Raw genomic sequence first — 20,587 nt, forward strand, 5'->3', positions numbered from 1 at the left:
TCCATCTGCTGCACAAAGCCTTCTTTCTTGCAGTATAACGTATACATTGCGCTTTTTTTTCCACTTCTGAAAAGCTAAAAAAAAAAAAATAAAAAAAAAAATGTGCACCGGCCAAGGAGAAATTCAACCAAAGATTCCCTCGTGATTGCTCGAAAATTCACGGACAGGAAGTGAAACCTAGGCATTCTTGGTGTATGTAGCGCATCCTGCTCCCCGCAGATTTACGCAACGAAGCCTCCTTAAAACAATGGGACAAGAAAGACGGAGAGCGCCAGATGAGTCGAGAAGCAAACGGATTTCGAGACGGTGACCTAGCAAGAAAAAGAACTTGCCCGGTGGCTTGAAATCGCACACTTTGAGCACCCCGAACAAGCTGATAAATCCCACTCACGGCGACCTTGACGTGTAAACGACGTCGGCGGCGGCGAGGAATGACAGCTCCTTGTCAACACGATTCAATATTCACTAGCGAATGCGTTTCTGCTGTCGCGGCGTGAAAAATGGAAGCGTGATCAATGGAATGGGCCCTTTTCTCCCGATCGGTACGGCCAAATGACAAATATTTGATCGCTGTGATATTTACAGGGCCGAGAAGAAGGGGCGACGGTGTTGCTGAGGTGTGTGGGAAAAGACCTCAGGTAGGGAATCGGTACATCTGAACCGCACACACACATACACGCGAACCTTTCACTCCCCATCAGGAAACCGCAGAATCACTTCCAGTCGATGGCAAATCCAAGGCTTTTCCACATATAAGCGTTTGTCCTCAAACAATTTGCCAAATGCTTCCTTTAAGGATGTCCATGTGTTTTAGTTGGTTAGCGGCTGAGCACGGGAGGGGGGGGGGGGTTGGGGGGGCAAGGCTCTCTCATTGGAGCTCAAAGAAGCAGACAGTGCTTTGAAAGCGGGGAGAATCGACGTTTCAAGTGAAACTTTCCAGCTCGCTTTCGCGTTGATTTTTCTTGGCCCGGCGCGCCGCGGGTCTGCTTCGAATTGATATGGGAGTCGCTAGCGTCGTTAGCGTGCGATTGTGCTAAACGAATCATAACACGTGAAATCTGGACGCGGTGTGCGGCGAAAGCAAAACGATGGGGGAGCGTTGCAGCAAGTTTGCGAGGGTTTGGGGCGAAAGCTTTGGGAACAGGGGAGAAGAAAGGAAAGACGGGAGCTCTTTCGACTTTTAAAAAGCACTTGATTGGTTCCAAAGTTGAAATTAGCGGAGAAGAGAAGATGCAATGAAAGGCTGGCGATAATAGAAAAGGACTTTGACTTTGAAGCAGCAATAAAGTGTCAAAGGTCTCCCTCTTTTTTTTTTTTTATCCCTTCCCGTTAATTTCCTTTCATTTTGCTTCTCCTTTTTCATTTCCTTTTCTCTCCTTTTACTTCCCCCCACCTCCGAAAGAAAGGATGGCGACGGAAGTAAAAGAACGGTTAACAAATCACAATGAAAGGGCAAGATGGGGGGAGGATAATGAGCAGAGGCAATCAAAAGAAGCGACAAGTAATCATCCGTCATGTCCCATCCGGGTTGGAGGGTGAGCTGGAGCTGAACCCGGCTGAACCCAGGTGACTTTGGCCAGCACCAACAGTGACTAAGAAGGGATGGTAGACTTCCTCACTTCACAACTACCGGCACCATAATATGGAATGAAAGCTCAATTGCGGGAGGTGAACACACAAAACGGCATCAGTATCATACAAATCCCATCATTGTGCATTACAAAGCCAAGAGTCGAGGGGGGAGGGGAGGGACTAATGTCGCAAAAAGGTCTTGTTTGACAGCGGCCGCTGGGCCTAATCCCTGTCACCCCCCCCCCCTTCGCACCACACCCTCCCTGTGCACGTCCCTGAGCTGTCCGTGTTAATGCCTGACCTGTCATTACACGGGTCCAATTCGCGCAGCGTTGACGCGTGCTGTCAGCAGATTAGAAAGCGAGCTAACGCACCCCTTTCGTCACGACAGCGAGGGGACAAATAATGAGCTGAATAATAATTTAAAAAAAAAAAAGGAGGACAGCCGGTTTGACATCAGCAGAAAGCCGTAAAAAAGGAACGTTTAAAGGTCTCGTTACATTTAACCCGTTGGAGTGGTTCCTAGGGCGCTGTCACCAGAATAAAACCTTTATCCGTAATTGCGAGCGTTTCATCGTAAGTGCTTATAAAACAGGAGACGTATCCGTAAAAATGAGAAATTCACCGTTCCCACAATATTTGTGATAGATAGCGGGTTTGATGAACTGCGGACGATCCCCGACGCCAATTTTGCAACGAGCCAAAAGTTGAGCTCAAAGTTCCTCCGACCTCCGACCAATTGCAGCACTTGAACGGCAATCTGGCGCGGCGACGAGGGAGAATTTACGACGTCGACGACTTGACCATAAATCTGACTTTTGTGCTTCTCTAAATTTTCTTAGCTGTGCATCTGGCACAAAATCTAAAAGGACAATTTATAACATCAGAGGAGAGTTATGGACCCGCGGGCGCATATGCAGTATGAGGGCATATTAGCTGAACTTATGAGGACTAAAATAAGAAAGTCGCTCTTGTAAAGTTGCGTTCGGTCCAATTGCAGAATGAGTCATTTGAATTTCAGATCGTAACCTCGAACTATAATTGCCTTGGCTGCATTTCGGTCAAAGGGTGTTATTATATTCAAATAATGTACGTACATTCTACCAGTCATACAACACACACTTAACGTTGGTCATAAAGTACAACTTAAAACTCCAGTTGATGCCGACACTATTCATGGTTCGCTAATCGTGAATTTGCATATTTGCAAATTTTTTTTTAATACGTAAGTCGTTTTTTTCTTGGGATTTTTTTCCCCAACAGACCCCCCCCCCCGCCGCCTGTTTTTCATATAAAAAAACAATATTGAATGTTTATAAGTGTGTTCTGAAGGATATTGTGGGTCTGTTAAAAAAAAAAAAAAAAAACACAATCCCTTTTCCTAATGAATCAAGGGGCCGCTTGAGTGTGGTCCGGGGGCTTGCATGCTTCCGCCAACCACTAGTTGCCCATCCCTGAACTTTCCCCATCGGGTTTCTACGTCCATGATCAGATGCAATCATCCAATAAATTGTCAAATAGCATAGGTAGCATCTTCAGAAAATAAGGAAGCGGAAGATAATTCCCTTCACTTTGTATTTATGAAGCAACTTCCTGCATTATTAATTATGTATTATTATTATGTGCTACCCACCCACTCAATTAATAGCGGCAAGAATCCATTTACTAGTCCGCAAATGAACTACTCACATTCTTCACCGCTCTCATCAGAAACGCATTAGAGGAGCACCTCCTCCTTTTTAGCGCCCCGTTATTCTTAAACGCACTACGCAAAGCAAGCCACTCCTTGTGCACACACATGCGCTATCATCTACTGTTTTATCTGAGCCTCTCACCCTGACCTGATCATTACACGGTTGTATTGATCCATCCATGCATCTTATTCCACTTGTTCTTTATTACATCCACGTTTCCCCTTTCTATCTTCATCTACAGTAATATCCGAGCCCCCATTCTCCTGTTCGCCTCTTTTTTAAAAAAAAATCGAATTCGATTCCGTTATTTTTGCACGTGTCCCTACCGACCCCAAAATGTCGTTGATGCTATTCTGCATTTCGCACCATTTGAGCGAAGAGCATCAGCACATCAGCACCGCGCACAGCAACACCAACCCCCCCTCCTCTGTGATCACACTAGCTTTGGTGATGAAGGCCACCCCCCACCCCCGCTCCCCCGCGGACCAACACAGACACTTTGGGAAGCGGCGTGTCAGCTCAATAAACAGCAATTTATTGGCAGGGGAATGAATACACTGCCGTCCTCGGGAGCTCTTACCCGTGTCGTATTGCTGAGAGTGTCCAATTATGATTATGAATCAGCAGAGACTTGTTTGGAAATCATCAGTGCTCCATACGGACTTATTTGCTCGATGAAGGCTCTTGAGTGCATTCATAGAAAGCGATGGCTGAATGAGATGCCCCTGAATCAACCTCGCGGACTGATGACAGAAAATTATTTTTCATGCCAGAAAAACACATTGTTTTACTGGATGTGTGCTTTATGGAGCCGTCATGCCAACCCCTCGGCCATACTGTATTTCACCGCGCTCAAATAGTAATTCAATCCTTATGAAAATCCTCACTCATTTCTCACAGAAGACAAAAGAAAGCTCATTGGATCACACTTTTCCTTTCTGGTGGATATCCAGCTCCTGCTTGGATCATACGTTATATGAAATATGTCATCCACTTTACAATATGAATGCCTTTTTTTTAGCATGGTTGCATGACCGCTGTTTTTTTTTTTGTAACCATTGAATTCTGATATGAAATTGTGATCAAATTAGGCTCTCTTCATCTTATTAGGTTATGTACAACATACCTTAAGGTTTATTATTAGTTCAATCATATATTGTTATGATATCAGGTCGTGAAAATGAAGCTTCATATTTGCTTCAGGAACCAGTTGTTGTATTTTTTGACCCCTCTAGATGGCACTGTTGGTTTAAATCAAGGTGTTTCAGAAACGGCAAGTCGGTGTGCTTCCAGCCTTATGTTGAACATTGAGCGCCATCAAGAGGGCTCAATAAACACAATTGGTTCATGAAGCATCTTGAAGCTTCATTTTTTTCCTGTCAATAACATCAGGAATAGGGGGACGGTCAGTCTTTCAAAGTAACACCTGCACAAGGGAGTAAATTATCAGTCTTCAAGGTAACTGTATGTACCTTGGAGTATTTTACAACAGTCCAGTTGTAGTAATTTTGCAGCAGTGCTTTTTATGCTTTTAAGACATTGCATCACTTTGCTTTTGTTTCCAATGGGCGTTTTCATGTAACACAAGTGACATGACATTGTTATTGGGCCATATTTGGGCGGCAGGTGACACAAAATTGTACTTTGCATGTACAGTTTGGTTGATTAGCATTCAGAGCTTTTTTTTTTTATTTTTATGTATGGATCAGCATCTTTTTTGTGTGTGTGTAAAATTTGTATGTGCAAAACAGTTTAATTAAAGTCCTCTGTCCCAAACAATATATTAAAGGTCTTTATTTTGGGTGGTCACCGATTCAAATGCAGGTCGACGAGAGAGGTACTGATAAATTATGACAACAGCAAAATTCAAACATGGCTACAATCTAAGCAAGAATATACATAAGTATGTAAATATATTGTAAGTTCACAATAATATCGATATATGCATATAAATGGTCCAAAAAAAGCACTCTTGATCATAAAAAACAACCCCTCAAAGTGGATAGCTTTTTCCTCTAATGCAATATTATCTCAGTTGTTGCCTCCAGTGCACTCTTTGATGTAACTAGCCGATTATTCTAGCCTCTTATTGTAGAATATAGTCATGAATCTGGATGTCGTTTTTGTTTTTTGTTTTTTTCCCCCCCTTCTGCCACTCGGTGCGCCATATGTGATCTTACCTGTACCAGTCCAGCCCTTTATCGTAGAAGCGGTCAAAGAAGTGAGGCTCGGCTCCGACTGCCCTCACGTCCGGATGGATGCGCAAGAACTCCAGGAGAGCCCTCGTTCCTCCTTTCTTCACCCCGATGATGATTGCCTGAGGAAACTTTTTGCTCCCAAAGTTATTCGCTACGGAGATGTTATTATTAATTGTAGTATACGCAACGTCCGATAGCCGGTCCTGTGCAAAGGACGCAGCGGCTTGCTTTGGTGATGTCTCTTGCGCGTCGTTTTGGACATTTTTGTCCTTGTGATGAGTCTGCCGATCATACACGGGTGTGGGCAAGTACTCGCAGAATCCGTTCAGGCAGTAAAAGAGGTAAACGAAGAGGATGATCATGGTCAAGAAGACCGATAGCTTGGACTGCACCTTGAGGTGTCCGAAGTTGAACGCAGCTCTCCATTTACTACATCCCATGAGTCTTCATAGTTATGTTTTGTTTTGTTTTTTTTGGTTTGTTTTTTTCTAAAAGGCACGTTTTGAAAGACGAAAAAAGAAGATCTCCCCTCGGAGCGGGAGCAAGCGGTGCCGAAGTTGCGCAGCGTGCGTCAAGACGCGCCCCATTCTGTCTGCTTCTTCCCTCTCAGGAACGATCACCTCAAGACGACCCGAGCGATCCGCAGGAAGGGTTTGGAGGTCTGTCCGAATCCCCCCCACCACCCCCCACCCCTTGTCTCTGTTGGGGAAACACTCATCAGCGCATCCCGAGTGACTGCCATTTCCACGCCCTCACCCAAAAAGACGCACGCCCCTCCGTCGTCAGTCACCGAAATAATTAGCAGACGCCTCCTCGCTTTCAGTTCGCTGTTTTGCAAGCAATTTAACAGAAATGTCGTTAGCTGGGTGACGGGTAACACAAGAATGTAAAGCCCAGGGGCATTTTTTCGGTGAATCACATCCAACCAGAGGCGCATCGCACACTTGCAAAGTTGCATTGTCTGACTTTTTAGTCCGATTTATGTGACTTTTTAGTGGCCACCTGCCTTGACAAATGTAACCTTTGCACTCCTGCCATTCTGGGACAGACAGGTGCTCCCAGTTGAAGCTCCTTTCTCCGTCTAAATCTGTGCGAGCGTGCAACTTAAAGGGATCCAGACCGCCATCAGCTTTCTCTTTCGTGCAAACAGCCAAAGCCGACATTGGAATCACAAAAGTCTCCAAAAGTGGTACGATTTGATGTTTTAAATTGACCAATTATCCAGGACATGAAGTAAAACAAAACAAAAAAAAAAGTGAAAATATCTCAGGATGCAAAATGTTTCATATATAAAATAATTTATTTTAATTTTTTACTTATTGTTTCATGAAATAACGTGTTGTGTTTGTGCACAATGCTTTTTAAATAATGTTTGTGTTTAAAAATATACCTAAAATAAATTGGCATCTTAATTAAAGGCTAAGTCAAGTTACTTCATTTTTTTAAGCACTAAATTCGACGTTATAAGCCACGTTAATGCCGGAAAAAAAAATTAAATGATTCATCTTGGTCTCATTTTTTTAATATCACAAAAAACGTGAACATGGGCGTGTCGACTTTTTATCTTATTCATCTCATTTAATTTCACCAATTTCTATAGAGCGCCACTAGGTGACAAGATTTCTCTGGACCTATTCCTATTCTCCATTCCATCTGCCAGCTATCTACCGATGCTAAGTAGCTTTCCTTTATTTTTGTTTTATTTTTGTGCTTTACATCTCCTTCCACATGACTGAACCTTGAGTGTATGGTTGATTTCAATGATTATAATTTGAACATAAATTACATTTACATTATTTGCCATGGAGAAATATTAATTTGAAAATTCGAACTTTGAAGTCAACCATCAAAGGTTGGATCAGGGTCGATTACGTCGAACCGAGAATGATCCGATTGCGACTGTTCCGACATTGATGCTGTTAATTGGCACCGTAGCAAAACAAACTATTTGTGTTTCGGGATGGATCACAAATTATTGGCAACTTCAAGCATACGTGAGTTGCAGCATGACAGTACATCCATATAGTTGACACACCGGCGGGGGCACGGGCAGCCCCAATCGACCCGGGCCTCCTCCAACCTGGCAGTATGTCAATTTTCTGGAGTCCCTAAACGGAGGCGACATCATTTATCCTTCTGTAGTTGCCACACGCTCTGTCATATTGATCAAATGCAATGTTGCCGAAACAATCGGCGCTATGTTACTTTGTTGGTGTATGATAAACGTCCTATATTTTAAATTTTCAAAGTTGTTTGTTTTTTTCAGGCCTTAACCCACGTGACAAAATTCAGTTAAGGTATTTATTTAATCTGAGTTTGGCAGCTAGCATTAGCGAACGACTGCTAATGCGCGACTTCTGTCTCCACTTAGCGGAGAGAAGAACTTGTGTTTGGTGTTTTGCAAGCAGTCCAATGAAAAGCCCGTCGGCTTCAGTATCGCCTCATTTTGTGAGCTTTTTTTGTCCTTTTTAAAAGCAAACAAACCCCCCAAAAAACTCATTCACTTTGGCGACGCACACATTGCCACGTTAAAAAAAAAAAGAAAGAAAAAGGGAAAAAAAATGCTGATATGACTCCAATTGTGGCTTGTTAGAACACATCTGACATGCACCTGAATGGAACATACTTTTTGTGTAACTCTTGTAAGCGGTGCAATAGCTTGTCAATGGTGTCGTACCTTCAAAAGTTGTTTTTAGCACAGCTTGTCCTTGTTGGAATCATAAAAAAAAAAAAAAAAAAAAAAAAAAACGTCAGCAATGTGTCAAAATATGATTTGTGCACGTATTAGTCACATGTACAGTAAAAATGTAATGCTGAGTGGCACGAAACGGGAACTCCCACCCCCCCGAGACAAACACACACACCCTCAACCACACACGCACAAACTGTAAACACACCTGCAACCATGAGCAACATCCTCTGTGCTGAATGCCCGTCCACCTGCGTCAGGTATGCGGCTGTGGGAAAGCAGACAGCTGTACAAAGCGCAGCATGTGCATTTGCGCTCTGTAATCCTCGCAAAATTCCCTTTTGATGGCCAGCGGCGGCTGCTTCAAAGACGCCGCCCGTCATTCTCGGGCCGTACACAATTAAACAAAAAAAAAAAAAAAATAGATGATGTTTTGTGAAGTGCAAAGTGGATCGACCTACTTTCATGTCTTATCTACATTTCCACTGAGTGGGACAGTTCGGTTCCACCATCATGTGGCATCTTGCTGTCGAGAAGCGATGTTGAAGTGAGTTAAGGAGCTTCATTTAGTGCAAAAAGACAATAGTGCTTTGCCGCCATCTTGTGGCATCTTGTTGGCAAGGCACTATGGGGAATTGAGCTGAGTAGTTTCATTTAGACAAAAGCAGTGCTTTTGCATCTATCTTCTGACATCTTGTCAAGAGAAATATTTTCTGTTGAAATGGCATATTGGTGTCACTGAACTATGTTGAAGTGATTTGGGCAGAAAACAGGTAGATTTTGCTGCTTCATTCACTTTGCAAAGTCGCGATATTAATCAGAATACCGATCTTAGACGAATAGGATTGCGTCAAACAAATTATTGTCAAGAAGAGTTTTGACTTGACTTCCCATTTAATAGCAGGGTCCCAAAACCGGTTGGGCCGCTTTGTTATTTCGGCAACATTTTAACGATGGGAAAACACAATTGAAGTGAACTGTGCCGTTTGTTTCAAGCGGGGTTAAAAAGTGAGCATGGCAAAGTCACCGAGGATACAATAAAGCAGATGTACTCGTGAAGTGCTGCTCTTCAAATGGCCTGTTAGCTCACCTGCATGGAATGCACACACACACACACACACACACACACACACACACACACACACACACACACACACACACACACTTGTCCCGGACGCTTGTCACCACGCTCCCCCTCCTCATTATTATTAAAGGTCAGCAAGGATTAGCGGATGAATGCTAGCATGTTTTTTATAAATTTAATTAAAGTCCCCCTGGTCGCGGTTGATGGGTACAAACCCAAGCCATTAGCTAAGCGGTTGGGGGAAAAAAAATGGTGATATTTCAGGGATGTGAAAATTGTGATTGTTTTTCAAATGAAACTACTTTTTTTATCAGTGGATAGTTCCAAACGGAGACGAAAAAGAATCAGAATCCATTTAGCATGACTGGGATTGATTTTATTATTAGTTGTATTAAGGTCGTGTTCCGTTTTCATCACCGTTTCACCAACATTTTGAAAATAGCGGCGGCGTGTGTCGAGGTCATTTGGCCTTTTTTGTTTGTTTCTTTTGTTTGTATTCTACTTTGTAACAATAAATTACTTCTGCTGTCGGCATAATTGGCCTTGAGGAGAGAAAATAACAATAACACTTTTCTGTGGTATATAACCGCCGCGACCGCATTTCACACCCGGGATGCCATCAGGAAAACATTTCTCCTCGGATGGTAATTTCAGAACAATATCTATGCACAAGAGGCGGAGGGGGGTTTGTGGGGGGGATGTATATAGATGCCGTATGCTGTGTGAAGGCCAGCTGCAAGGCCACACACTCTCCGCCGTAACTGCAGGGCAGAGTTCTGCGGCGAGCCGGGTAAATATAGGGCACGTCGACACCGTGCATTACTGCATGGGTGTGGCCTAAGAGCTTGCGACTTCGGAACATCTTTCGACTGAAAGAAAGCGTGCCAAGCATGCCTGCACAGGACTGTCAAACTATTCTGTGGCAAATGTGTTTACCAAAGTCATAACAGAGGGGGTGGGAGGGGAAGGTGAAAGCGGCATCCGCGCTTATCCATCGCTGGTGCATTTTTGGCATTTTTTAGTTTAATGACGGGGTCGAGCGAAATCTCCAGTTTCATTAAAAGGAGCTCCGTCCACAAAAACACATTTGCAAGCTGGAAAGTGCGTGCCAGAGCAACAGGTGGCGTGCAACCCCGTTTACCGCGAGTCCATTTTAGTGAATCGGGAGCATTTGCCCAAATGGAAACTTAAAACAGTGGCGATCTGAGATAAAAGGGGGGGGAAATCGTACGTTTTATCCTAATTTATTTATATATCTTGCTCGGTTGTTTTGGAGGAAAAAATAAAAGCAGCAGTGGAACGAATCCATTTCAGATGGGGCCCCCGCCGCAGCAGAGCAGGCAACACAGGGAGTTGCTTAGGGAGCAGAGATGAAAGGGGGGTGGGGGCGGGGGGGGGGGTGCAGAGCCTGCTTGACATTAGCCCACATCAATGACAAAACAATCAAGAGCGTGTCAGGAATCCCATCAGTGGGCGCCTTACTAGCTCGTGGCTAGCAGGACACCCTGAGATATGGTTGATATTCTTCCATAACAGCGACATTCTGTTTTTTTTTTTTAACTTGTAAAATACTGCACATTTCAGATTTAGTGACATAGTTTTCAGTTATTTCTCGCTGCTGAGCTGTGTTGAAGGAATGCCGACCAATCAGGATCCAGAGGAAGATCACGGAGCAGCGGTACAGGGAGCAAAAGCGACCTCATGGCAGGTGGGCCCGGTAGACGCAACAAAACACATTTTATCTCCTCACATCTGCTGTCTTTTTGCGATAGGCTTTCAGGGGTGGCTTCTTTGTTGCTCCTTCATGTCCACAAAACACGCATAGAAAGATATGACGAGGGTGGAAAAGCTTCCCGAGAAGAACAAGCCCCAGTCACCGCGCTTATTGTCACAGTTATACCCGCGGATCGTTTTGCAACGCTCAAGAAAATCTCCCGGTGACAAAGTTATATGACTCCTCTATGCTGGATCTATATGTGTGACTATGTGCGTGGGTTCCAAAATGTTGACTTTCGTTCTCTGGCCTTGCATTTTCCCCTGCGCCAAATCCAAACCTTTCACCAAGACTCTTGGACGACGCTACTATGCGATTTACCGAGCCCAGTATAACCCTTCGATTCCATGATCTACGGTCGTGATGTCATTCATGCAATAAAAACTGCTCTATAATCATTCTCGGCCATTCTCGCTGCTACGAAATCCTGCCGAGGAGCACGATATATCACAAGCGAAGCAAAGCAGTAAATATAAAGAGCGGGTAGACGGAGCCCAAGGCCAAAATAAAGACTGATGCTCGTGGTATAATTTTCGTTCGACGCAAAGTAGGCAAGGCGACGCCGCTCTCCATTACTGGACTATTTAAGATGCAGAGATGAATGAGCCCTTAAAAAAAAAAAAAAAACATCAGTGAGTCTCTGAAGGAACGACAGGTAGTCTAAACAAACACGGCGAACCTCGTCTAACCTCACGAAACACACACGCAGGCTGTCACGGCATATCACGGTCGCGCGTCTGTCGCAGTCGAAAAGCTCCTGATTAAATAGTTTTGCGGAGTGTGTCGCGGTGCCTCAATGAGCTCAGCGGCTTTGAAGCGAGTCGCTGAGGTCGGCTCTTATTGTGTGTCGGGACTGAAGATAACGCGCTTAGACAGCGCTCCGGGATCGTGTTTACGAGCAGTCACCACGAGCGCTGTCGGGAGGCATCCATGTTGACTCAAGACACACACAGGACAGGATTGGGCAGATGTTGCTGCAGCCGATGATGGGCTTCGATCTAAAGCTGCTCGACAAGCTGCTTTAAAACGTGTGGTGCAAACTATATGTCAACTCATATTTCTAGAAGTCATGCCAGCCCACCCAGATGACAAAAAATACCCCTAAAACTTCATTCACATGCTCCGTTTGTAATATTAACCCTTTCAGGGAAAGCGGTTACTACAGTGGACAAGCTAACCCATGTTAGGAAAAAAAAGGGGGGTTAGAAATGCCGATAGATGCCACTAGACGGTGGTAGGAGCACTACTTTTATCTAAACGAAGCTCCTCAGTTGACTTCAACATAGGATGAGCACACCGGCGCGTCAAAGCAAAACGACTGATTTCCTGGTCAATTTCCACCGCGGGTCCTTGAGTCTGTTTCGTGTATCCTGCACACACTTGCAAAAATTTGGGTTTTTTTTTTCAAGGCATGTTGAGGCCCTCCCAAATGGGGATTTAAAAAAAAAAACTTATTTCAAGTAATGTTTTATTTTTTCATGTTATAAAACCCTTATTCGGTTAAATAGGTGAACCAAAATAGGCAGCATGGTGACGGCGTGGTGAGCACATACCCCGCTGTAGAAAATGGATTAATGGGAAGGAAACAAAATATTCTAAATTAATGCTGTGCTTCTGCACCGCAGCACTTTTAACTACAGCATTGGAAATTTCCTCTCTTCTCCTCATCTGCATAACACCATTTGGAAGTTAGAACATCAGAAAACGATCGTTCCCAAAATGTCACTTTGAATCCTTCCCACCTCTCACGCAGTCGGATGCTTTGGCACCATTTCTTGATAAGTCACCTTTTGAAGTGACAAGATAGCTGACTTTGAAGTTTTATGCAAGTAACTTTTGAAATATTTTCCGGAGAGCACATATTTTTTTAATTTTTTGGGATGAACAACACCATTTATTAAGACTTAATTTGGGCCGTAGTTTTGGTCAAGGCTAAACTTTCTACATTTGAATGCAGTTTAGCTCACTTTGGATTTTAACTTCAACCTCACCTCTAACCTCAATAAAATGAATTCAACAGAACAGCTCTCAGAAAGGATCAATTGAGTATTATGCAAAATAAATAAGACAATTGAAAATGAACAATCACTACTCGTGTGTATGGTCCAAACGGAATGCAGTCTGACGTGCATTTTTATCGGCATCAGAGTGAAATGGCGTCTCAGGGGATTCGCCGAGTGCAAGTTACACCCCTTACGTCTGTGGTCAGCCTATTTATAGTCCACCATTGTGAAGCGTAGACGCCAAAAAGCAATACGTCAGTAGCTCCCTGTTGGCTTTCGAAGTCAAATCCCGAGAAGGGGTGAAAAGGCGTCGATACTTTGCTGTCCGTGCGGTCCTTCTCGCAGACATATTGAGCGGCAGCTCAATGCTCTGCAACTGCGCGGGTGTATTGGATGTGCGGTGACCCACTGAGGGGAAGCTTCCCAGGGTCCGGTGTGTAGCATGCTGGGGTGCTGCGGCCTTCCAGCCCCCCCGCCCCACCACATGCCAAGACTTGCAAGACGGATGGCTGAGCTTTGCTCCGTGTCCAGAGGATTTAGCCGTAATTTAGCCCAAATGCTAAGTGACGCTCGTCATGTTGGCTACGTAGCCGCCTGCGGGTTGTGAACGGTTAGGTTTGAACTTTTTGCACCGCTAATTTGTCAACCCACGGGGAAGGATGAATGATGTCACTTAAGCACTTTTCAGACAACTCCTTCATTGTTCTTCAAGCGAGGTCTAGGATTAGAAATCCGAGCAGACGTTTGATTGTTTTGCTGCCAGTTGTGCTTTCAAATGAAAACATGTCAAATGCATTAGCGAAACGACTCTATCGGCCTGTTTACCATTTACGTAATGAGGATAAGCGGTATGGAAAATGGACGGATGGATCGTGTGGATTTGAGCGTATCAATCTGACCACATTTCAGGTTGATCTTCTTCACCCAGTTTGAAAATTTAATGGACCCCGCGTCTTCGCGTTTCAGCCATTGCAAATCCCACCCGCAGATTTTTGGGGACATTCCCGCTTGCGGATTAGGTAAAAACTGACGCTGCCTTCCAAGCATATGCAAGGCATCAAATGTAAATACTACGCAGAAAGATGACTTTAGTTTGCGCATTATAGATGTATTTATTTATTTGCCAGTCAGTAAGCAAAATACTGAAAATAGAAATTTACTATAGATTGATTGCCCCCCCCCAAAATTGTTTTAAAAATTATTTGTTAAGAATACCCAATGCAATTTATGAACTGTCTGTCTGTCTATCTCTCCGTCTATCTATCCACACAAACACACGCGCACACATGTTCACAAAGTTGCCAGCACCCGTGTTATTTCACCGCTAAATTACATAAATCTTCGCCGTCTGGAAACAAGTCCGGGCCGAGTCACTATGGTGCATTCTGGGAAGTTTCACTGTTACGAAAGGTGGATGAAATCAAACCACAGATGGACTAATAAGATAATACATCGTCGAATGATTTTCTTTCATAGGGTGGAATGAACTCACCCGTTACAACCAAACCAGATTTAGTCTCGAACTACGTGGATGTTTTTTTGGGGGTTTTTTTGTCTGTTAAGACGGGAAACCACAAAAATTTTGAACTCACACGTTACAACCAAACCAGATTTAGTCTCGAACTATGTGGATGTTTTTTTTGTTTTTTTTTGTCTGTTAAGACGGGAAACCACAAAAATTTCATTCCATTTCAACAATCGCTGCACTGTCTCAAAACAAAATGGTTGTGCGTGCGTGCGTGTGTACGTTGGCACCGCAATCTGGCCTGGAGCGCTCTAATAAGAATGATGTCACTCACAACACCTGCTTTTGGCTTGGAGGCACTGACTAATGAGATAATTGCGAGTAATCATCTCATGTGATCTGGAGCTTACAAAATGCTTACAAAATGCATATGACAAATGTATTTTTTATTTTTATTTTTTGCTCTGAATTTGGTAGGGACAAATTTCTAGAAAAGTGGTTAGGTTTTTCATTTCATGTGGAGGTGGGTTACAATCCAAGCACAAAATATTTCATTTTGATGCAGATCCAGATAAAAGTTGGAGCCACCATGTAAATTAATATTGGAAGGCTGAATTCACGGAAGTTGGCATTATAATGCAATAAACTTCAGCTCATGTGTCAAACTCAAGGCCCGGGGGCCAGATCCGGCCCGCCAGGTCATTTTATGTGGCCCGCGAAAGCAAATGAAACCGTCTTTTGAAAACACCGGTGAGGCCTTCCTACACAACGTTCCCGTTGGGCTCTCAACGACATGGTCAATGGGTTGAGAATGTATTTCCAGTTCCACTGCCACAAACAGACCATGTCAAACTACAGTAAACCCACGAGTGGACTCCACGAGCCACACCGACGCTGTAATTCTTTGCAATACTTTGCCCTGCTGACTCTAATGTACACACTCATTGAAGTTCTTGTTTGCGCGAGCGCAGCGCCCGCTTTGAGTAACGGTGCATTTCAAGACGAACGGCATCGCTTAAAACAAGGCGGTTAGTGACTGCGTGAGAAAGCGTGACACCAGTGAATACATCAACAAAACTTCAAAGCGGCGGCTCTTCCGTGCCATATCCAAGAATACAGCCATGTGTGTTGTCTGCCAAACACTCTTCTCTGACTGTATGTGCGTTGCCTGTATAATGACAGCCTTTTACTCTCTAACCAGGCGACCCGGCTACTCCTCAAAAACCTCAGTGTCATTGCCAAGCCACCGCCGCAAGGAATGCGGCCTGCAGCTGAGCCAGAAAGCGCCACTCATGCAACCGACGTTCGCATTCGATCACAAAAACATGGACGGCAGATGAAGTGTGTAAGTAGTGCGTTGCATACAAGCACACACAGCGTGAATCACATTCACTTGGGCGCACAAGCTGTACTGTTCACCTAAAGCCACTGAAGGTGATGTAAGGAGTGGGATGGCTCCCTCTAGAGGACAATTGCCAAACAGCAAATTCATTTGCAATTGTGGTTTATTCAGTGTACTGACTGTACTTCTTATGACATCATATCAGCATGTCTTTAGGTCTTTAGTAGTAGTAGAATTAAGCGTCTTTACCACTGAATAAATGTATTACAAAAGTACATGAACATACAAAATGCCCAAATTCAAACCTTTTAGTTCTCTCCTATGCAACATAAACTTTTCACGTCCCTCAAAGTTGGGAGACTTATTTAAATATGAGTTATTTAAGTACGAAAGCAGTAGCTTTAAAAAAAAAAAAAAAGATGTGCACGTGTTTCATCCATGCCGCATGTCACTGGCTGGTCTGAGATACTTCAGCAGACAGGATGTCCTTCTCGGGACTTTATCCTGGCCGCATCACATGCTCATACAGGACGGGTGCAACAGCCAGAAAACTCGCTCTTTAGTGCTTGTCCTTGCCTGGGAAGAAGAAAAAAAGAGACATCCATCTGTGTCAACTCCGATCAAGAGAATACAGAGACATCCTCAAAACTGCAACTTCCAAGATAGAAAAAAAACCCACTTAGCGACATTCGCAATTTTTTTTAACACCGTCCACATCCATTTTGGACTTATTAGGGGCTGCAGGTGAGCTGCAGTCTATCCCAGCAGATTTTGGACAAAAGGTGGTGTACCACCTGGATTGGTTGACAGTCCACTCAATGATTACCTAGAGCAGTTATCCTTAGATGTCAATAGCTGAGTGTCATGATTTGATTAGACATGGGTTTGAATGGCTGCACTGTGCTTTTCTCACCTTTGTTCGGGACAAACTTGAGAGAGTGGCTGAATATTCAAAATCGGGACAGCCCCTCCTGCGGGCCGTCGTTTACAAACTCGTGACCCAGCCCGTTGCCGCACTTGCCACACAGAACCTACAAATAGCACACACATGAATGATAAAATTTCACTCCATACTCAGGCCGTTGAAGCCGTGCTGACCTTGAAAGCTGTGAGGCTCTCCATCAGTTTGGTCACGCTGTCCTCTCTGATGGTCTCGGTGAAAGCGGGCCATGGGGATGAGTGGGCGAACTTGGACCGACTTGAGAACAGCGGATGGTTACAGTTAGAGCACACGTACATACCTGTGGAAAACGTGACTTTGAAAAAAAACATTGCAGGAAAGGTTTGTTGTCCATATACCTTTCACAATTACATTCACACCTAATTACTTCAATGAACCAAACATGCTAACATGCGTTTTTTTTTAATCTTTTTTTTTTTTTTTTTTTTTAATGTGGAAACTGCACACAGGAAAGCCGCAACCAAGACTCAACCCCAGAACCTTAAAACTTTGAGGCAAATATGCAAACGAGGTCATCATGCTGCCCAGGTCACACCCAATAGATGTTGTGTAAAATTAATATTATTGTCACCCAGTTATTCAGTACAACGAGTATGAGTGATTAAACAAACGACAGTATTCGGTCGGAGAAAATACAAGTCAAAAATATTATCTGCACCTGTAATAATCTACACTGAAGGCAGGTTACGTCACATCTCAGTTCATCATGTAACACTGCGGGTTTACCTGGTTTAAAATGATCCTTGTAGGTCTCTCCGCCAAAAAAACGACAGAAAGACATGCTGCTGTTGTGCACCAGATCAAATTGATTCCAAATAATAGAAAGGACGTGTCTGTAGAATAGATATAAACTATCGCATCCCGTTTCTGCTCCTCTCGTGGGATTTAACGGGAACTCCTCCCCCCTGCATTTAGCTTTCTCGACGCTAGATGGCACTGTTTCACAACGTGAACGCGTCCTCTCCGTTAAAAATTGAAAGGGAAATAACTATAAAATTGCAAATAATAACAATCGGTTTTATTGTCCTTTTTCAATAGTGTAGAATAGCTCAAATTGTTATTTTGCTACGCTCCATAATATTAGCACTCACTATTATGCAGTGTAGCACTGTGAACTATAGTTATAACATTTTGAGGGCATGGCTTGAATGATGATTAAGGCGTTCTTCTTTATTGCTGAAGCATGTGAAGTGTCAGTCAAAATGAAGATGATACGTAAGGTAAATCGCTCCAAGAGGAGACGAAAGGCCAGCGCAATTTACTTATCAACTGGTAAATTGATTCAAAAATATGATATATTTGTTGAAAACTTAGACAAGTGTAGTTTAAAATGAAAGTTTGTCATGACACCAAACACAACATGTTTTATCTTTATTTCAGTTTTGGTCATCTCTTTTTTTGCTTCGCGGGTATCATGGCACCCTGCGGTATTTAGGTTTTGTTTTGGGGGTTTTTTTGCAGCATGGTCGATAACATCTGTGGTTTCTTTTGACGAATTTCCCAATCCTGCTCACATCGGTGCTTCTTCATCAAGTAGGTTGATGATAAACAATCCCAGTTCAGTTCAAGCCCTTCTCGTAAATCAGAAAACTGTTCGACGGCTCCTGCCGTTAAGGATTTTCAGTTCTCACTCGTACTTGCAGGAAAGCCGCAACCAAGACTCAACCCCAGAACCTTAAAACTTTGAGGCAAATATGCAAACGAGGTCATCATGCTGCCCAGGTCACACCCAATAGATGTTGTGTAAAATTAATATTATTGTCACCCAGTTATTCAGTACAACGAGTATGAGTGATTAAACAAACGACAGTATTCGGTCGGAGAAAATACAAGTCAAAAATATTATCTGCACCTGCAATAATCTACACTGAAGGCAGGTTACGTCACATCTCAGTTCATCATGTAACACTGCGGGTTTACCTGGTTTAAAATGATCCTTGTAGGTCTCTCCGCCAAAAAAACGACAGAAAGACATGCTGCTGTTGTGCACCAGATCAAATTGATTCCAAATAATAGAAAGGACGTGTCTGTAGAATAGATATAAACTATCGCATCCCGTTTCTGCTCCTCTCGTGGGATTTAACGGGAACTCCTCCCCCCTGCATTTAGCTTTCTCGACGCTAGATGGCACTGTTTCACAACGTGAACGCGTCCTCTCCGTTAAAAATTGAAAGGGAAATAACTATAAAATTGCAAATAATAACAATCGGTTTTATTGTCCTTTTTCAATAGTGTAGAATAGCTCAAATTGTTATTTTGCTACGCTCCATAATATTAGCACTCACTATTATGCAGTGTAGCACTGTGAACTATAGTTATAACATTTTGAGGGCATGGCTTGAATGATGATTAAGGCGTTCTTCTTTATTGCTGAAGCATGTGAAGTGTCAGTCAAAATGAAGATGATACGTAAGGTAAATCGCTCCAAGAGGAGACGAAAGGCCAGCGCAATTTACTTATCAACTGGTAAATTGATTCAAAAATATGATATATTTGTTGAAAACTTAGACAAGTGTAGTTTAAAATGAAAGTTTGTCATGACACCAAACACAACATGTTTTATCTTTATTTCAGTTTTGGTCATCTCTTTTTTTGCTTCGCGGGTATCATGGCACCCTGCGGTATTTAGGTTTTGTTTTGGGGTTTTTTTTGCAGCATGGTCGATAACATCTGTGGTTTCTTTTGACGAATTTCCCAATCCTGCTCACATCGGTGCTTCTTCATCAAGTAGGTTGATGATAAACAATCCCAGTTCAGTTCAAGCCCTTCTCGTAAATCAGAAAACTGTTCGACGGCTCCTGCCGTTAAGGATTTTCAGTTCTCACTCGTACTTGCAGAAGTGCTTGAGTGCCTCTGGTAGCTCCAGCCAGTCAATGGCCATTCTGTGGACAATGTGCTTTTGGATGGACTTCCTGCACAGCGTCTGCAAGGACGAGACTGAAAAGTAGACAATTTAAGAAAGTACTGATTAGGATAAAACGACAAAAATCTGACATCCCACGCCGGGTTGATACTCACATCCATACTCCACCTGCACAATCCTGACACACTTAGTAGCAGCAAATACATCCACGACGGCATAAAGAGGCTCTTTAGTCGGTATGCCTTTGGCGGAAGCACCCATGTCCTCCCCATTGATGACGATATGCATGTCACCTCGACCGGGGCCTTTCGCTACGTACAAAACTCCAATCCGGCTGCGTCTGGCAGTTGGCGGCAAAGCGTTGGTCTTGTACAAGTCATCCAGAATGTGGCTGAAGCGCCCAGGCCGGCTGCGGCCGACCAGCTTGTCTCTGGGGATCAGAACATTCTCGATCTGCAAATGAGAGTCTGTGAAAAAAGTTTTTGGTTTGCAGGTGGCGTCGCCTTTATTTTCAGCCTCCCCTCGACCCAGTCTTTGACCCCCGGCTGGTTCCTCTTGAGGCTGGTGGCCACCTTCCCCCGCATCGACCTCCTCTGTAACCTTGTTGTGGTTGCGAGTGATAGCGAACACCCAGCTGTCGCCCAGATCCGTCAGATCCGGGATGGAGTATTCCGGAACCACCTGCAAGCCTCTGGGGTCCCTGGCGGTCAGGCCGATCCGGAGGTGGCCGCACCAGCCCAGCTCCTTGTCCTCAATCTCGATGAGGAAAATCTCCCCGGGTTTTAACGGATGTTTGCTGAAACACACTCCGTTAGCAAAGCTTTCCACCCGTGTGGCCTGGGTCGCTGAATAGTCCAGTTGCACGTTGGAGCCGTGGACCGGGTGGAATTCCATAAAGTCGTTTGGTAAAGCTTCCATCTCTTGTTACGCCTTCACTCTAAT

The 20,587-nt window shown here is 43.8% G+C and overlaps 3 protein-coding genes and 1 long non-coding RNA gene across 5 annotated transcripts in view; 1 reads left to right on the forward strand and 3 right to left on the reverse strand.

Moving 5' to 3' along the window:
- The window catches only part of LOC109507520 (heparan sulfate glucosamine 3-O-sulfotransferase 6-like), a 17,005-nt gene extending 10,644 nt beyond the window's left edge, over positions 1-6,361 (reverse strand). The window contains exon 1 of the mRNA XM_019857022.1: positions 5,447-6,361. Within this exon, the coding sequence (XP_019712581.1) occupies positions 5,447-5,904 (458 nt within the window). The 5' untranslated portion in view covers positions 5,905-6,361. The remainder of the gene's footprint in view (positions 1-5,446) is intronic.
- LOC109507575 (uncharacterized) overlaps positions 1-20,252 on the forward strand; it is a 52,538-nt gene extending 32,286 nt beyond the window's left edge. Inside the window, exons 3-5 of one of the 2 annotated variants that reach the window (XR_002166490.1) lie at positions 10,872-10,945; positions 15,681-15,824; positions 20,139-20,252. This is a non-coding gene — a long non-coding RNA (uncharacterized LOC109507575). Of the gene's footprint in view, positions 1-10,871; positions 10,946-15,680; positions 16,224-20,138 lie in introns of those variants that run through there. The other variant, XR_002166489.1, reaches the window with a different exon arrangement.
- Positions 16,191-17,660, reverse strand: msrb1b (methionine sulfoxide reductase B1b). Its single transcript, XM_019857082.1, has 4 exons — positions 17,509-17,660; positions 16,920-17,062; positions 16,735-16,852; positions 16,191-16,397 (listed from the first exon to the last, which is right to left on the reverse strand). The coding sequence occupies exons 1-4, from the start codon at positions 17,561-17,563 to the stop codon at positions 16,381-16,383; spliced, it is 333 nt and encodes a 110-aa protein (XP_019712641.1). The 5' UTR covers positions 17,564-17,660; the 3' UTR covers positions 16,191-16,380.
- neurl2 (neuralized E3 ubiquitin protein ligase 2) lies at positions 19,415-20,580 on the reverse strand. Its single transcript, XM_019857043.1, has 2 exons — positions 19,801-20,580; positions 19,415-19,719 (listed from the first exon to the last, which is right to left on the reverse strand). The coding sequence occupies exons 1-2, from the start codon at positions 20,561-20,563 to the stop codon at positions 19,604-19,606; spliced, it is 879 nt and encodes a 292-aa protein (XP_019712602.1). The 5' UTR covers positions 20,564-20,580; the 3' UTR covers positions 19,415-19,603.
- Positions 20,581-20,587: the final 7 nt, after the last annotated feature.

This window comes from Hippocampus comes, unplaced genomic scaffold, assembly GCF_001891065.2.
Source record: "Hippocampus comes isolate QL1 unplaced genomic scaffold, H_comes_QL1_v1.1 scaffold17, whole genome shotgun sequence".
Lineage (NCBI taxonomy): Eukaryota > Metazoa > Chordata > Actinopteri > Syngnathiformes > Syngnathidae > Hippocampus > Hippocampus comes.

What these genes read in the sequence shown, in the direction of transcription:
- neurl2 (XM_019857043.1), bottom strand. Translation starts at nt 20,563, where the DNA reads ATGGAAGCTTTACCAAACGACTTTATGGAATTCCACCCGGTCCACGGC. An exon ending in TGTGCAGGTGGAGTATGGAT is followed by an intron (nt 19,720 to 19,800) that starts GTGAGTATCAAC and finishes TCTACTTTTCAG; the next exon opens with TCTCGTCCTTGCAGACGCTG.